The following is an 18,072-nucleotide window of genomic DNA, read 5'->3' as shown; positions in this document are numbered from 1 at the left end:
CCCTCTCCATAGTTCGAGGAACTAAAAATACTAAAAAAAGAAACTAGAAAAAACTTGGCGCAAATCAAAAGATGATCTCACCCTGAATAAGTGGAAACAAACACAAAAGAAATACAAGAACGACATCAAACGAGCCAAAAGAACATACTACACAAAACAAATCACAGCCACCGAAACAGACATAAAAAAACAATACAAAATCATAAAGAACTGTCTTAATACGAACCCAGTAACAACTTCACCCTCAAATTGTCCATCTGCCGACCAGCTGGCCAAATACTTCAACGATAAAATCACCAATCTGTGCAACACAATCCCCCATAACGATACCAATATAGACACTTTCCTTGACAAACTGGACCCCGACTCTGAAGAGATCCCAGCAGATCGCTACTGGACAAATTTCACCCCCCTCAGCACTAAGGAAATCTCCTCGGCATTATCCAAACTCTCCAAGTCTCACTGCCAGCTGGACCCATGCCCCAATTATCTTATGAAAAATCCCCCAGAACGATTCATTATAGAACTCACCACCCACTTAAACTTCCTACTTCAACAAGGCTCCTTCCCCTTCGAACACGACAATATTCTACTTACACCAATACCGAAAAACCCCAAGAAACCAGCAAATGACATCACCAATTATCGACCTGTGGCCTCCATCCCTCTCCTAACCAAACTGATGGAAAATAGAGTGACCTCCCAACTTAACGACTTCATACAAAAGTTCTCCATTTTACATGAATCACTATCGGGTTTTCGACCTGCACACAGCACAGAAACAGTATTACTCACCCGGATATCCAAGTTCAAACAAGAAATTTCAATTGGCAACAAAATACTTCTTCTACAGTTTGATCTATCCAGCGCATTTGACATGGTAGACCACGGTATTCTCACAAAATTACTAGACAAACTAGGGATCGGTGGAAACATCATTAAGTGGATAAAAAGTTTTATCACCACCAGATCATATCAGGTCAAATCAACCTCATCAATATCGCCTGCATGGTCATCAAAATATGGAGTCCCTCAAGGCTCACCTCTATCCCTGATCCTCTTCAACCTCATGATGATTCCTCTGGCCAAATCCCTATCCAAATCTGGCCTCAACCCCTTCATATACGCTGATGACGTCACAATATTCATCCCTTTCCAATCAAACCTTACAGAAATCTCGGAGAAAATAATCACTGCCATGAACATCCTAGCATCCTGGGCCAACACTTTCAAGATGAAAATAAACAAAGAAAAAACTCAATGCCTAATCCTTTCATCACAACACACTTCTCCGGCCCCAACCACCCTGACCACCCCCGACGTTACAATCCCAATGTCTGACAATCTAAAAATCCTGGGAGTAACATTAGACAACCACCTAACTTTGGATACTCATGCAAAAGCCACGACGAAAAAGATGTTCAATATGATGTGGGTACTGAAAAGAGTAAAACCATTCCTCCCACAGAATACTTTACGCACTCTAGTACAATCCACAGTACTCACCCATGCCGACTACTGCAACAGCATCTTCTTCATCGGTTGCAAAGCCCAAATCATGAAAAAACTTCAAACCACCCAAAACACAGCAGCCAGACTCATTTTTGGCAAATCACGATTTGAAAGTGCAACACCACTTCGCGAAAAACTTCACTGGCTCCCTATCAAGGAACGCATGAACTTCAAAGCCCACTCAATGATCCACAAGATCCTCCATGGCGAATCTCCAAGCTACATGACCAACTTGATCGATCTCCCAGCCAGGAACGGGTCCAAATCTTCTCGAACATATCTCAGTTTTCATCTTCCCAATTGCAAAGGCCTCAAATACAAAACCTACTACGCATCCAACTTCTCCGTTATAGGCAGCCAAATCTGGAACGCCATACCTCGACACATCCGATCAACCAATGAACACCTACCCTTCCAAAAGCTGCTGAAAACTTACCTCTTCAAACAAGCTTACCCAAACAACCCAACTTAATTCTCCACCAGCACTATCCATACTCCTACCCTCTCCCCCACGTCTCTACCTGTTGTCCTACTCTATATGCCAGGGTTACCTCTGTGATACTTTGTACCATACTTTATCTCTACCTCTGTGATACTTTGTACCATACTTTACCTCTGTGATTCTGTGTACCATACTTTGGGTCATCTCTGTCATACTTTGTAAGCCGCACTGAATCTATCGAGCGGGAAAGAGCGGGATATCCTATATAATAATTTTCACCTCCAACGTTCTAATGTGCCTGATACCGTGGCTCCCTCGGAGGTGTTCTGCTAGGCAGTTTAGAATGCACTGACGTCAGTGATGTCACTGAGAGCTGATTCCAAGGCAAGGGGAGGAGTAGGGAACCACGCGGAGTGTGTTTCCCTACTCCTTCCCCTGCCTACCAATCAGCTCTCAGTGTCCCTCCTCGGTGCAATACCCAAGCCCCTCCGCCCCGGCGCAGCACCAAAGCCCCTACCCCCCCCCCCCCCCTCGATGCATCACCCAAGACCCTCCCCCTGGCGCATCACCAAAGCCCCTACCCCCCCCCCCTCGCGCACATCAACTCCCTCACCACCCGCAGCCGCCAATACTAACGCTGTCCGGCCGCTGCTGCTTCTCCTGTGGAGCAGCATAGGCTGGTACAAATAGAAAAAAGCCAAAAAAAGACTTTTAACCTGAAACGCGGCTCCGTAGACAGCCATCTGGCATTGGCTGTCGTCACTGCAGCCACTCCTCCTCTCCCCTCCACGTCACTGCCCCGCAGGAAGACCCCGGAGGAGCGCAGCAACGTCAGAGGGGAGAGGAGGAGCGGCTGCAGAGATGACAGCCAATGCCAGATGGCTGTCTACAGAGCCGTGTTTCAGGTTTAAAATCTTTTTGTGGCTTTTTTTCTTTTTGTACCGGCTGCTGCTGCTCAACAGGAGACGCAGCAGCGGCCGGACAGCTTTAGTATTGGTGGCTGCGGGTGGTGAGAGGGTTGATGTGCCCGAGGGTGGGGTAGGGGCTTGGGTGATGCGCTGGGGGGGGGGGTAGGAGTTTGGGTGATGCGCCGAGGGGGGAGGGGAGGGTCGCTGGATATGGGTGGCTGGAGGGGGGCAGGGGGAGGGAAGGGTCGCTGGACATGGGTGGCTGCAGGGAGAGAGGAGGGTCGCTGGAAATGGATGGCTGCAGGGAGGGCATGGAAGAGGGAGGTGGGGAGGGGGTCCTGAGACCAGATGGGTGGCTGCAGGGGAGACAGAAGGGACGCTGCAGGGGGGAGAGAAGGGTCACTGGACATGGGTGGCTGCAGGGGGGGCAGGGGAGAGGTGGGTCGCTGGACATGGGTGGCTACAGGGGGGGGCAGGGGGAAAGGAGAGGAGGGTCGTTGGACATGGGTGGCTGCAGGGGGGCAGGGGAGAGGAGGGTCGCTGGACATGGGTAGCTGCAAGGGGAGAGGAGGGTTGCTGGACATGGGTGGCTGCAGGGAGGGCAGGGGGAGAGGAGAGTCACTGGACATGGGTGGCTGCAGGGGGAGCAGGGGAGAGAGGAGGGCCACTGCACATACGTGGCTGCAGGGGCAGAGGAGGGTTGGTGGGGAGGGGGTCTTGAGGCCAGATGGGTGGCTGCAAGGGGGGGCAGGGGAGACAGGAAGGACGCTGCAGGGGGGGGGGGGATTACCTTGCTAGTGCCCGTTTCATTGCCTACTGAAACGGGCCTTTTATACTAGTAAATGCTATAAATAAATAATACATGAAAGCAAGCACCTAATTTCCTTTATAGAATAGGTGCCTAATTATAGGCACAGTGTTATAGAATTGTCTTAACATGCACTAACATTTACCCACCCATTGTGCACGTACACCCACGCAAGCGCTATTCTGCAAATAAGCGCTTACCTTACAGAGCAGATATTTCCAAGGGTGGAACTCTCATTTTTGCATGTAACTTATGGAATTCTGTAAGTTAGGCACTGTTGTAAACGTGGGTGTCTAAATGTTAAGTGTACTGTTGCTTAGGTTTGGTTATAGAATTGGCACCTACCTTGCTGCCTCAGGACACCTACATGGAGATGCTTAGGTACAGAATAATGCCTAAATGACCAAAATACAAATTATAATATTGCAACTTCTGTTTTTATAATGTAATATTTGTTATTCATCTGCAAATTGAATGCTTTGATTGCTTTCAATCCTGTTTTAAGAGCTTTTCTACTAGTCTTCCTCTGTTGAAACTTATTTGAAATAGACTAACCATGCATCTTTTTTTCTAGGTTTTGGATACGCCATATCTAATAAATTCACAATGGAAAAGCTACCTTTCTGGTATTCTGCTTCAAAATCCCAACATAAATCTTACTTTTGAAAAGGTTTACAGGTAAATAAAAAAGATAATATATATTTCAAAGTATTTCTGTGACAGTAGAAGTTCCATCACTGCCATTATATGCATAAGGGGACATTTTATTTATTTTACTTATTTATTGCATTTGTATCCCACATTTTTCCATCTCTTTGCAGACAGTGAATTATTATTAGTAGGTGGTAGGTTAAGAGATGACAATTATTGTTACATAAAGTGTATGACAATTATTGTTGCATAAAGAGTATCACAATCGAAGTTTAACAAGTGGATATAAGTAGAAAGTAATACTGATAATAGGTACAGGTGGGGGTGCCATAGAAAATAACGTATTCGAAATTCATACCAGCAGATATAGGCAAAAGCATAGCTGATAGTAGGTAAATGATGGTAAAGGTAAGGTGAAGATGCAGTGGAAGATAACGTATCCGAGGATTAAACAAGCGAGTATAGGCAGAGAGCATTTCTGATGATAGGTCAGGTTGCGATGTATTACCTTGATAATTGCTGATCTTATTGGTATGCCTTGTTGAATAGGTAGGTCTTCAGGGATTTGCGGAATTTAGTTAATTCATAAGTAGTTTTTAAGTTGCTTGGTACTCAGGTGTACTCAGGTAAGAGAAGTTTGACGCAAGCGTTAGTTTGTATTTTAGGCCTTTACAACTGGGGAAGTGAAGATTTAGGAATGTGCGGGATGATCTTTTGGCGTTCCTGGGTGGTAGGTCTACCAGATCTGACATATAGGCTGGGGCATTTCCGTGGATGATTTTATGAACCAGGGAACATACCTTGAATGTAATTCGTTCTTTAAGTGTGAGCCAATGTAGTTTCTCCCTTAGGGGTTTAGCACTTTCATATTTTGTTTTTCTGTAGATGAGTCTAACTGCTGTGTTCTGGGCGGTTTGCAATCTTTTGATGATTTGTTCTTTACAGCCAGCGTAGAGTGCATTGCCAGTAGTCTAGGTGACTAAGCACTATTGATTCTACCAGGTTACGAAAGATGGTCCTTGGGAAGAAAGGTCTTATCCTTTTTAGTTTCCACATTGAATAGAACATCTTTTTAGTTCTGTTTTCCCCATGGCTTTCAAGCGTAAGATGTCGATCGATGGTGACTGCAAGAATTTTCAGGGTGTCTGATACGGGAAGGGATAGTTCCATATCATCAAGCTGATCAATCCATAGACTGGTGGGTTGTGTCCATCTACCAGCAGGTGGAGATAGAGAGCAAACTTTTGCCTCCCTATATGTGGTCATGTGCTGCCGGAAACTCCACAGTATGTTCTCTATCTCAGCAGGTGGTGGTCACACACAGCAGCAGCTCTGGCTAGGCCTCCAAGCCTAATTTTTAGGTTTTGTTGAGTGCCTGGGGTTGAGGGCTCTTTTGAGCAAGTGCAAACCTGGTGGTGCCAGGTCCCTCCTTTTCTCCCCCCTCCCGCTGGCTCCGTTTACAAAAAAAAAAAAAAAAATTTTGAACGTCCTTAAAGGCGTTTATTTCGACGTTTATTTAAGCGTCTATTGCAGCTACTCACTGGGACACCAGGTCGTTACAACTCGGAGCGGACAGCAGGTAATTTTTACCTTTTTATAGCGGGCAGGGGGTTCCCCGATTCTTCTCCTCGTGGCATATGGCGTCGGAGGGCGAGGGCGCAAAGGGTCGCTCCCCGGGTCGCTTGAGCGCTTCTAGAGGGGATGCGGGGGTCTTAAAGCCTGATTCGCCCTTGTTGGGTGGCAGTTTCGTGACCGATGAATGTCCCGGTCCTTCCTCCGGCGTGGCGGTTTTTCCCGCCATAAACGCCCATCCCCCGCTCCTCGCCTCCGCCATCTTGGCCGGCCACGCGGCTCGGACGGCTTCTTCTTGGGCCGCCCTTGAGGTTGGAGACATTAATGCCATGAACGCCCTTAATTTGGGCGACGGCACAGAAGCGGCTAAAGTTAAGAGCCGTTCTTCCCGCGCGGCTCCTTCGCGGAGTTTCGCGCCGGACGCCATTTTGGATGCGCAGCATGTCTCTCCCCCGCTATTGCGAGCGCCGGTTGAGGGTGCGCCTAGGGCTGTTGCCCAGGCTGCGGAAGTGCACAGTCTGGGGGGTTTCTCCCCCGAGTTTGTTTTGCTGCTGCATCAGGCCTTCCTCATGCATAACGCTGCCCCTGCTCCCTCGTCTGGTAAAGAGGTTGAGGTTCCCAGAGGTAAACGCCCTCGGGTTGATTCCCAGGCCTTGGAGGAATTTGTCTCCTCCGATGTAGATGAGGGCAGCGTGTCTGAGGTCTCCCAACGGTCCTTTGCGGATTCCTTGGAGGAGACGGATCCCCGCTCGGATGGAGCGGATGACCCCTCTGCAGCGCGGCTTTTTCGCCCAGAGGATTTGCCCAACCTGTTGTTACAGGCCATGGACACTTTGAAGATTTCCTCTCCGGAGGACGTCTCTCCCTCAGCCCCTGTTGGCTCTGCCATTATGCTGGGGACGAAGCGCCCGCCTAGAACCTTCCACGTGCATGATGCCATGCACACCTTAATTTCGGCTCAATGGGATGTCCCAGAAGCGAGCCTTAAAGTGGCTAGGGCTATGTCCCGCCTCTATCCTTTGGCTGTGAGTGAACGTGAGGCCTATCTGTGGCCTACCGTGGATTCTTTAATCACTGCGGTGACTAAGAAAACGGCGTTGCCGGTGGAAGGTGGCACGGCCCTAAAGGACGCCCAAGACAGAAGATTGGAGGCGGCCTTAAGGTCGTCCTATGAGGCTTCTGCTTTAAATTTGCAGGCCTCGGTTTGCGGTTCCTATGTGGCCAGGGCGTGCCTGACTATGGTGCGGCGGGTTTTCCCCTCGGATTCTTCCTTGGGGGATGATTGGCCGGCCCTGGAATCGGGCTTGGCCTATTTGGCAGACTTGCTGTATGATGTCTTGAGAGCCTCAGCTAAAGGCATGGCTCAGACAATCTCTGCGCGGCGGTGGCTTTGGCTGAAGCATTGGTCTGCTGACCACGCCTCTAAATCCCGCCTGGCTAGATTGCCTTTTAAAGGCAAGCTGCTCTTTGGGGTCGAGCTGGACAAAATCGTGACCGATCTCGGCACGTCTAAGGGCAAGAAGTTACCAGAGGTCAGGGCTCGAGCTAGTGCTCGCCCCGGTACCTCCAGAGGACGGTTTCAGGAAGCCAGTCGGTACCGCCCGGGCAGATCGGGTTCTTCTGCCTCCTCTTCCTTTAAGAGGACCTTCTCCCCCAAGCAGCGTTCCTTTCGCAGAGACCGCCGTCCCGGAGGTGCTCCCTCCGGTCCTCCCCCAGGGTCTCGGACCCAATGACGGGGTCTTGGTCCACGCCCCAGTGCAGGTTGGAGGACGGCTGTCCTCGTTTCTGGGCGAGTGGACCACAATAACTTCAGACGCTTGGGTGCTGGAAGTCATCAGAGACGGCTACAAGCTAGAGTTCTGCCGACCCTTAAGAGACGGGTTTGTACTCTCTCCCTGCAAGTCTCCGGTCAAAGCTGTGGCAGTGCAGCAGACCTTGGACAATCTCATCCGCCTGGGGGCGGTCGTTCCGGTGCCAGAAAATCAGCTTGGCAAGGGACGTTACTCCATTTACTTTGTGGTACCAAAGAAAGGAGGTTCTGTCCGGCCTATCCTCGACCTCAAGGGGGTCAATCGGGCCTTGAAAGTTCGGCACTTTCGCATGGAGACTCTCCGCTCTGTTATAGCGGCAGTGAAGGCAGGGGAGTACCTGGCATCCTTGGACATCAAGGAAGCGTACTTGCATATTCCCATCTGGCCTCCTCATCAACGCTTCCTGCGTTTTGCAGTACTGGGCCGACACTTCCAGTTCAGAGCCCTCCCGTTCGGGTTGGCTACTGCTCCGCGGACCTTCTCCAAAGTAATGGTGGTCATCGCGGCCTTCCTGAGGAAGGAAGGAGTACAAGTCCATCCTTATCTGGACGACTGGTTGATCCGAGCCCCCTCTTATGCAGAGTGCGGCAAAGCTGTGAACCGGGTGGTTGCTCTTTTGAGCTCCCTGGGATGGATCATCAACTGGGAGAAAAGCCAGCTGCGCCCCACTCAGTCCCTGGAGTATCTGGGAGTTCGATTCGACACCCAAGTGGGCAGAGTGTTCCTGCCAGACAATCGGATTGTCAAGCTTCAGGCTCAGGTGAACCAGTTCCTAGTAGCCTCTCCTCTTCGGGCTTGGGACTATGTGCAGCTGTTGGGCTCTATGACGGCCACGATGGAAGTAGTGCCCTGGGCCAGGGCTCATATGAGACCACTACAACACTCTCTGCTGCAGCGCTGGACTCCAATGTCGGAGGATTATGCTGTACGCCTTCCCTTGGACCCAGCAGTGCGCATGGCGCTGAGCTGGTGGACGCAGACGGACAAGTTGTCTGCAGGAATGCCTCTGGTGACCCCGGAGTGGGTTGTCGTCACGACGGACGCCTCTTTGTCGGGCTGGGGAGCCCATTGCTTGGGAAGGACAGCGCAGGGGCTCTGGTCTCCTGCAGAGGCAAAGTGGTCTATCAACCTCCTGGAACTCAGAGCCATTCGGTTGGCGCTTTTGGAGTTCATCCCGGTACTGGCGTTGAAACCAGTACGGGTTCTGTCGGACAATGCCACGGCTGTGGCCTATGTCAACCGCCAGGGAGGTACCAAGAGCGCCCCTCTAGCCGAGGAGGCTATGAATCTATGCCAGTGGGCGGAAGCGAACCTGGAGCAGCTTTCTGCGGCCCACATTGCCGGAGTCATGAATGTCAAGGCGGACTTTCTCAGTCGCCATACCTTGGAGCCCGGAGAGTGGCAGCTATCTGCTCAGGCGTTCTTGGACATCACGAAGCGCTGGGGCCAGCCGAGCCTAGATCTGATGGCGTCATCGGCCAATTGCCAAGTGCCGCGCTTCTTCAGCAGAGGACGGGACCCTCGATCCCTGGGAGTAGATGCTCTTCTCCAACAGTGGCCGACACAGGAGCTTCTCTATGTGTTCCCGCCCTGGCCCATGTTGGGCAGGGTGCTAGACCGGGTGGCAAAGCATCCCGGCAGGGTAATCCTGGTGGGCCCGGATTGGCCCAGACGTCCCTGGTATGCGGACTTGATCAGGTTCTCAGTCGACGATCCTCTGCGACTGCCAGTGGAGCAGGGCCTGTTACATCAGGGGCCCGTGGTGATGGAGGATCCCTCCCCCTTTGGTCTTACGGCCTGGCTATTGAGCGGCAGCGTCTGAGGAAGAAGGGCTTCTCAGACAAGGTCATCGCCACTATGCTGAGAGCGAGGAAGCGCTCTACTTCTACTGCTTACGCCAGGGTTTGGCGTATCTTTGCAGTGTGGTGTGAAGCAGGCTCACTTTCTCCCTTCACTGCTCCAATTTCTTCAGTGTTGGCGTTCCTGCAAGAAGGTCTGGAGAAAGGCCTGTCGCTCAGTTCCCTTAAAGTCCAGGTAGCGGCTCTGGCTTGCTTCAGGGGCCGCCTGAAGGGTGCTTCCCTGGCTTCGCAGCCAGATGTGGTGCGCTTTCTCAAGGGAGTTAATCACCTGCGCCCTCCTCTGCACTCAGTGGTGCCTGCGTGGAATCTCAACCTGGTACTAAGAGCATTGCAGAAGCCGCCTTTTGAACCCTTGTCGAGGGCATCTCTGAAAGACCTGACGTTGAAAGCAGTCTTTTTGGTGGCTATCACTTCAGCCAGAAGAGTTTCCGAGCTCCAGGCGCTCTCCTGTCGAGAGCCTTTTCTGCGGTTCACTGAGGCAGGAGTGACTATTCGCACTGTGCCTTCCTTCCTGCCCAAGATTGTTTCTCGCTTCCATGTGAATCAGCAGCTCTGTCTCCCTTCCTTTCGTAGGGAGGACTACCCAGAGGAGTACTCTGCGCTTAAATATCTGGATGTGAGACGAGTCATCATCAGATACTTGGAAGTGACCAATGATTTCCGGAAATCGGATCATCTGTTTGTCCTGTTTGCAGGTCCTCGTAAGGGTCTGCAGGCTGCTAAGCCTACAGTGGCAAGATGGGTCAAGGAAGCCATTGCAGCGGCTTATGTGGCCGCGGGGAAGGTGCCGCCTATCCAGCTGAAGGCTCACTCCACGAGAGCTCAGGCGGCCTCGATGGCAGAGGCCGGATCCGTCTCCTTGGAAGAGATATGCAAGGCGGCAACTTGGGCTTCGGCTCATACATTCTCCAAGCATTACCGTTTGACTGTGGCTGCACGGGCGGAGGCCCGGTTTGGAGCTTCAGTGTTGAGGTCAGGGATTTCAATGTCCCGCCCTGGGTGAGTACTGCTTCGGTACATCCCACCAGTCTATGGATTGATCAGCTTGATGATATGGAAGGTAAAATTATGTATAATCATACCTGATAATTTTCTTTCCATTAATCATAGCTGATCAATCCATAGCCCCTCCCAGATATCTGTACTGTTTTTATTCTGGTTGCATTTCAGGTTCAAGTTTAGTCTTCAGTTACTTCAGAAAGACTTCGTGTTCATGTTTTTTCACTTGGATTCTTCAAGAGTTAAGACGAGTTTGTGTTACAGTGAGCTGCTGCATTCCTCTCCCCTCCGTTTTACGGGGCTGGATTGAGATTTAAATTCTGCCGGCACTCCCTCCCGCTTCGTGCGGCTGTAGGGCAGCTTTGTACCCCTCCCGCTTCGGCGGTGTTAGGGTCAGTCAGCTCCTCCCGCGGTTGCGGTTGCAGGATAAGCCAGATCCCCCCGCATCGGCGGGTGTGGTGTCCCTCCCCCGCTCCGCGGGGATGAGCTGGACGGATTCCCCTCCCCCACTTGTGTGGGGATGAGCTGGGTTAATTCCCCTCCCCCGTTTCGGCGGTGGTGAGCTGGGCAGAGTGTCCCTTCGTGGGTGTAATTCTCTAAGTGCTGAGTCCTGCGGATGGAGCTTTGATATCGACATACTGAGGAGTTTCCGGCAGCACATGACCACATATAGGGAGGCAAAAGTTTGCTCTCTATCTCCACCTGCTGGTAGATGGACACAACCCACCAGTCTATGGATTGATCAGCTATGATTAATGGAAAGAAAATTATCAGGTATGATTATACATAATTTTACCTTTTGTTGTATTTATGGTGGTGAATCTGCTCGTGTTATATTGTGAGGTGAGTATAAGGCATTGCGTTTTTTCTGCATTAAGTTTTTCAGCTGAAATGCGTCCGCCCATGAATGCATGATGTGGAACCCTTGTTGGATGTTGTTGACAATTTCCATTAAATCATTTTTAAATGGGATGTAGATCGTTACGTCATCTGCGTATATATATGGATTGAGGTTTTGATTGGATAGTAGTTTGGCCAAGGGTGTCGTCAGGTTGAAGAGGGTCGGTGAGAGGGGGGATCCCTGGAGGACTCCACATGCAGGTGTCCATGTGTCTGAGGTTGTAGAGTTAGATACCACTTGGTAAGATCGTGTGGTTAGGAAGCCTTTGAACCACTTGAGGACGTTGCCTCCAATACCGAAATATTCAAGGATGTGTAGTAGTATTCCGTGATCAACCATATCGAAAGCGCTGGACATATCGAATTGTAGAAGAAGAACATTATGATCAGTTGCTTAAATTTAGTCGTAAGAGTAACTGATACTGTTTCAGTGCTGTGGTTAAACCGGAAACCTGATTGAGAGTTGTGCAATATGAAGAATTTATTTAAGTATTCAGTGAGTTGATCGGTCACTATTCCTTCTGTTAGTTTGGTTGTTAGAGGGATAGATGCTACTGGGCGGTAGTTAGTTACATCACTTGTGCTTTTCTTAGCATCTTTGGGTATCGGGGTGAGTAAAATATTTCCTTTGGGAAGAGTCCGTTTTGTAGCATAAAGTTCAGGTGTTCGGTGAGTTCTTCTGTGAATTGTTGAGGGGCTGACTTTATTAGGTTATTAGGACATATGTCTAGTTTGCAATGAGACTTAAAGAGCTAAAAAAATATATATATACTTTGAAAGAAAGTCAGGAGAGGGGAGATATGATAAATATTTAAATACCTCCAAGAGGTAAACTGCAATTGAAGGAAGTTTGGAATGAGGGTTCATAGGATGAAGATAAGAGAGGATAGAATCAGGCATCATCTAAGGAAATACTTCTTTACAGAAAGGGTGATAGATGCATGGAAAAGTCTTCCGGTGGAGATGGTAGAAATAAGTAATATATTTGAATTCAAAAGAGGATCTCAGAGGAAGAGGATGAGATTGTAGAGTTTTGTAATTACTGTGGATGAGACTAAGTATGCGATATGGTCTTTGTCTTCTGTCATTTTCTGTGTTTTTATGAATCTGCTTTCCCAATAGACCCAAATACATAAGTACATAAGTATTGCCATACTGGGAAAGACCAAAGATCCATCAAGCCCAGCATCCTGTTTCCAACAGTGGCCAATCCAGGTCACAAATACCTGGCAAGATCCCAAAAAGTACAAAACATTCTATACTGCTTATCCCAGAAACAGTGGATTTTCCCCAAGTCCATTTAGTCTATGGACATTTTCTTTAGGAAGCCGCACAAATCTTTTTTAAACTTGGCTAAGCTAACCGCCTTTACCACATTCTCTGACAACGAATTCCAGAGTTTAATTACACGTTGAGTGAAGAAAATTTTTCTCTGATTTGTTTTAAATTTACTACATTGTAGCTTCATCGCACACCCACTAGTCCTAGTATTTTTGGAAAGCGTAAACAGACTCTTCACATCTACCCGTTCCACTCCACTCATTATTTTATAGACCTATATCATATCTCCCTTCAGTCGCTTTTTCTCCAAGCTGAAGAGCCCTAGCCGCTTTAGCCTTTCCTCATAGGGAAGTCGTCCCATCCCCTTTATCATTGTCATCGCCCTTCACTGCACCTTTTCTAATTCCACTATATCTTTTTTGAGATGTGGCAACCAGAACTGAACACAATATTCGAGGTGCGGTCGCACCATGGTGCGATACAAAGGCATTATAACATCCTCATTTTTGTTTTCCATTTTTTTTTCTAATAATACCTAACATTCTATTTGCTTTCTTAGCCACAGCAGCATACTGAGCAGAAGGTTTCAGTGTATCATCGACTCCTAATGTGCAAACTTGCATGCCTTAGCTATAATTCGGGTTCCTCTTTCCCACATGCATCACTTTGCACTTGCTCACATTAAACGTCATCTGCCATTTATACGCTTAATCTCCCAGTCTCGTAAGGTCCTCTTGTAATTTTTCACAATCCTCCCGCGATTTAACGACTTTGAATAACTTTGTCATCAGCAAATTTAATTACCTCAGTTACTCCCATCTCTAGGTCATTTATAAATATGTTAAAAAGCAGTGGTCCCAGCATAGACCCCTGGGGAACCCCACTAACTACCCTTCTCCATTGAGAATACTGACCATTTAACCCTACTCTCTGTTTTCTATCTTTTAACCAGTTTTTAATCCACGATAGAACACTATCTCATATCCCATGACTTTCCAATTTCCTCTGGAGTCTTTCATGAGGTACTTTGTCAAACGCCTTCTGAAAATCCCGATACACAATATCAACCGGCTCCCCTTTATCCACATGTTTGTTCACCCCTTCAAAGAAATGTAGTAGATTGGTGAGGCAAGATTTCCCTTCACTGAATCCATGTTGACTTTGTCTCATTAATCCATGCTTTTGAATATGCTCTGTAATTTTGTTCTTAATAATAGTCTCTACCATTTTGCCCGGCACCGACATCAGACTCACCTGTCTATAATTTCCCAGATCTCCTCTGGAACCTTTTTAAAAAATCGGCGTTACATTGGCCACCCTCCAATCTTCCGGTACCACCATGTCCAGCAATAAGGTTTGGTTCTGAAAATTTGCAATTGAGTTTACAAATTACCTACTGTAAAAAAATATTTTTGTTATAATGTTCTGCTAAAAAGCCTTGTCAAATTATCTATTTCCTTTCTAAATATGAAGACGAAAGTGCAATATAGGAAGCAGAGTTCAGTAGCCTGGGGCAAGTAAATTTCACTGTCTGACAAAAGAAGCTCTGAACTTATTCCCTAAACTCATTCCTAGAGCAATTATTTGCTAGATTAGTTATCAAATTGGTTCAGACCATAGCCATGCTTTTGTCCAAAAATGGTGTATTAGCAGTATAACAGTCCCTCTGTCATACATAGTCCTTTGAGATACAGCATTTTGGGGGAATTCCTTACGGGGGTCCAGGCGCTCTGTTCTAACCCAACTGCACAGATCTTGGTTAATGGTCAACTCACTGATTCCTTTGGGTTGGAGAGGTGAGTGAGACAGGGCTGCCCACTGTCCCCTATTTTATTTGTTTTGTCCCTTGAGCCTCTAGCTTGTAAAATTCATCAGTCAGAGGCATTAAGTGGTATTCGAGTGGGACCTCAGGAATTTAAAATACATTTGTTTGCTGATGATATGTTGGTTTTCTTAGAGCATGCCTCTCAAGAGAATAGGGGTCCTGCTGGAGTTCATATAGCAGTTTGGTGCTTTCTCAGGACTACGAATTAACTTCGATAAATCCGAGGCGATGGCTTTGTCCTCTGAGTGGCCCTGCAGAAATGTACATAATTTCCCACTGACTTGGACCTCAGGGCCATTAAAGTATTTGGGGGTGTATTTACATGATGATTTTGGGACTATGTATATTAAAAACGTGCGGGACCAGATAGCTCATATTCGTATGCTGTGTAATAGGTGGAGGGACCTCCCTGTTTCCCTTTTGGGTAGGGTGGGTCTTGTAAAAATGGTGTTATTGCCTAAGATATTATACCCACTCCAGATGATGCCCCTTTGGATCACCAGGAAAGATAAGGCAGTATATAGGGGGGTAGTGACCTCTTTTATATGGTCATATCGAAGGGCACGGATAGGGCACACTAAACTCGTTGGATCTAGGCGGGGGGGGGGGGGGGGGGGACTAAATCTAACAGATCTACTCTTATATAATGTAGCAGCATTGCTCCGATGGATACATGAGTTGCACACGGGGGAGTATCATTATGCCCCTCCGCATCTTTGGGTGCATGAGGCTTCCCCTTATACAGTCTTCAACACTCTCCAGTCCAGGGGTGGGGGAGCATCATGTCGCCACTGTTACAACCTTTGCGTAGGGCATTCGAATGGTGGAGGTCATGGGTGGGAGGGTGCCGTGGGAGCGTCGCCATTTCTAGAGTTGGTGAAAAATCCAAACTTTCCTGCGGGAATAGGTTCTGGTACCTGGGAATTGTGGAAGAGAGAGGGCTGCAGATATGTGGGACAGTTTGTGGAGTTGGGGGAGGGTAATATACCGTCTTTCCAAGCATGTCAGAATAGGCGGCGCTTACCTTCTAACTTTCTTTTTTCTTATTTCCAACTAAGGCACTATGTTATGTTCGCTTTGAAGGGAGGAGGAATTCAATACCCAGCCTTCGCCAAGTTGGATGTTATGTTTATGCAGATGCCACCTTCTTTTTTTGTTTTTAATTATTTATTTATGATTTTTCAAAATATATGAGAAGTTTCAGTATACATTGTCAAAGCAATACAGCAGTAACAAACTTTAAAAAAAAAAAAGAATATAGGGACTACTTCTTATAATATCAGAACAACCTAAAAACCTAAGACATAAAATCATTGGTGTCAGGCAAAGTAATCAGTGCACATTACCGCGCGAGCTCTTATTGCCTACAAAATAGGTGTGAGCAAGTGCTCCCATGATAATTTTTTTAATGGCTGCACACTAATGGTTATGGGCCCCTTTTACCAAACTGCGGCAAAACAGAGCCTGTGCTGGTATTGGTGCGTGTTTTGATGCATGCTGAGGCCCCCTTTTACCGAAGCGGGTATAAGATAGGTCTTTCTTTTCTGCAGGAAATGGCAATGCGGCAACTAAAGCACTTGCCACATGGCCATTTCAAGGGTGAACCATTACTGCCACCCATTGAGGTGGCAGTAAGGGCTCCTGCGTTAACCCAGCGGTAATCGGGCAGTGTGCGGCACTGCCTGATTACCACCGGATACACATACAATGACGGTGTATTGAGGATGGGAAGTACCACCGGGTTGCTGTGGTAGCCTGGCAGTATTTCCTTTTTAGCGAGCCATAAATTTGCACATGGCCATTAGCAGACAAAATAGCAAATCAGCCATTTTCTGGCGGTGGTAAAAATGGTCTTAGTCTGTGAGGAAAACCCATGTTAAGGCATGCCACGACCACTTTTTACTGCAGCTTAGTAAAAGAACCCCTATGAGACTTACCTAGAGGCAAGCAGGCTGTTATATTTTGTAAAATTTGGGGAGGCAGACCCACAAATGACTATTACAATAATCCAGGAGAGTCGATATAAGAAAGAGGGCCACCTTTGTGAAAGCATTAGAATTTACAAATGGACAGAGAAGTCTGAGCATCCAAAGATTCATTATTTGCTTCAGATACTATTTATTTCTCCTTAGTGACTGCAAAGAAAACAAAGGCATTTACACTGCACTTCAGATGGATAACCTTTTCAATAGAAATAGTTTACTGAATGTGAGCATGGTAAGTAAAAATTATATTTTGTTTATTCTTTTTCTCTTGTGTAATGTAAAATGAGGTGCAAAACAGAAACATGGTTGTCAGTGGCGTAGCCAGAAGGCAATTTTTGGGTGGGCCAACAGGTTGGATTGGTGGGCACTAGAGTTGTCAACTTTTTTTGAAAAAGGAAAAAACAGCAAACCTGATGCACCCATGCTCTGTCCCTACCCCACTCCCCATAACTTCAATGAGGGTTGCAGTGCAGGCTTCAGTGGCTGCAGGCCAATTGAGAGCTAAGGGAAGTACAATAGACTGCACTATTCAGCCCCACTGAGCCATGGTCCTCCAACACATTTATGGTATTGAAGCCAAACACATTCTGCATCCAGAGAACCTCCTGGCCGTCCACCAACAATGGATACAGAGCACAGCAAGGACAATTCTCCATAAAACTCATCATATAAAGAAATTTTGTTTTCTAGTGTAATCTCAATTACAGACATATTATAAATTAACTTTAAAAAAATCTATAAAACAAAAGTCACTCAGAACCTAGAGCAAATCTACCATGCCAACACTAACTTCCAAAAACAAAGATCCTACCTATGAAAAAGAAGTGCCTTAAATCAAAAACAAAGATCCTACCTATGAAAAAGAAGTGCCTTAAATATTATAGTAGGGCCCTAAAATACAAATACATTTATCAGGAAAGCTGAACAAGCCAAATTACTACAGAATGCTACATGGAAACTTCATGCTAACAGAATACCTCAGTCACACACACAAGACACAAATGCCAAATACAGAATAAGTGACCACAAACTCTAGAAATATAAATTAAACGGAAACCCCAATAAACTAGACCTTGCATGTAGTACAACACCAGAGAAACAAGAAAGAAAGGCACTTGCTCCTGTGCAAAATATAAAGATGGCACATGCCAGGGATGGTGTTAGGGGATGGAACTAGGGCAATTGTGCTTGGTTCCTTGGCCAGAGAAAGCCTGCATGCTGGAAGCTGAAGGAGCAGCCTGGTAATGGACTTTGGGGTCCTTTCCTAGATTTCTGTCCTGGACCCCAGCCATGTTTACCATCAACTTTGTCAAGATGTACATTCCAAATCCAACACATTATATTCACAACATTGAAAATAAAATATTTTTTATACCTTTTTGTTGTCTGGTCATTTTTTCTCAAATCATATTGGTCCCAGTCTCTGGTTTCTGCTTCCCTCTGTCTTCTCTTAACTCACTTGCCAGGGTCTTCTATTTGACATTTCTTCTTTCTTCATGTCCATCATCCATCTCCCATC

The 18,072-nt window shown here is 47.3% G+C and overlaps 1 protein-coding gene across 1 annotated transcript in view; it reads left to right on the top strand.

The window, feature by feature from the left end:
* PROM1 (prominin 1) overlaps positions 1-18,072 on the top strand; it is a 330,624-nt gene that overhangs the window by 158,659 nt on the left and 153,893 nt on the right. Inside the window, exons 13-14 of the mRNA XM_030191212.1 lie at positions 4,245-4,348; positions 16,701-16,785. Of these exons, the coding sequence (XP_030047072.1) occupies positions 4,245-4,348; positions 16,701-16,785 (189 nt within the window). The remainder of the gene's footprint in view (positions 1-4,244; positions 4,349-16,700; positions 16,786-18,072) is intronic.

The sequence above is a fragment of the Microcaecilia unicolor genome, chromosome 2 (genome assembly GCF_901765095.1).
Source record: "Microcaecilia unicolor chromosome 2, aMicUni1.1, whole genome shotgun sequence".
Taxonomy (NCBI): Eukaryota; Metazoa; Chordata; class Amphibia; order Gymnophiona; family Siphonopidae; genus Microcaecilia; species Microcaecilia unicolor.
The sequence above is the reverse complement of the archived record's forward strand: the minus strand, read 5'-3'. Positions and strand labels throughout refer to the sequence as shown.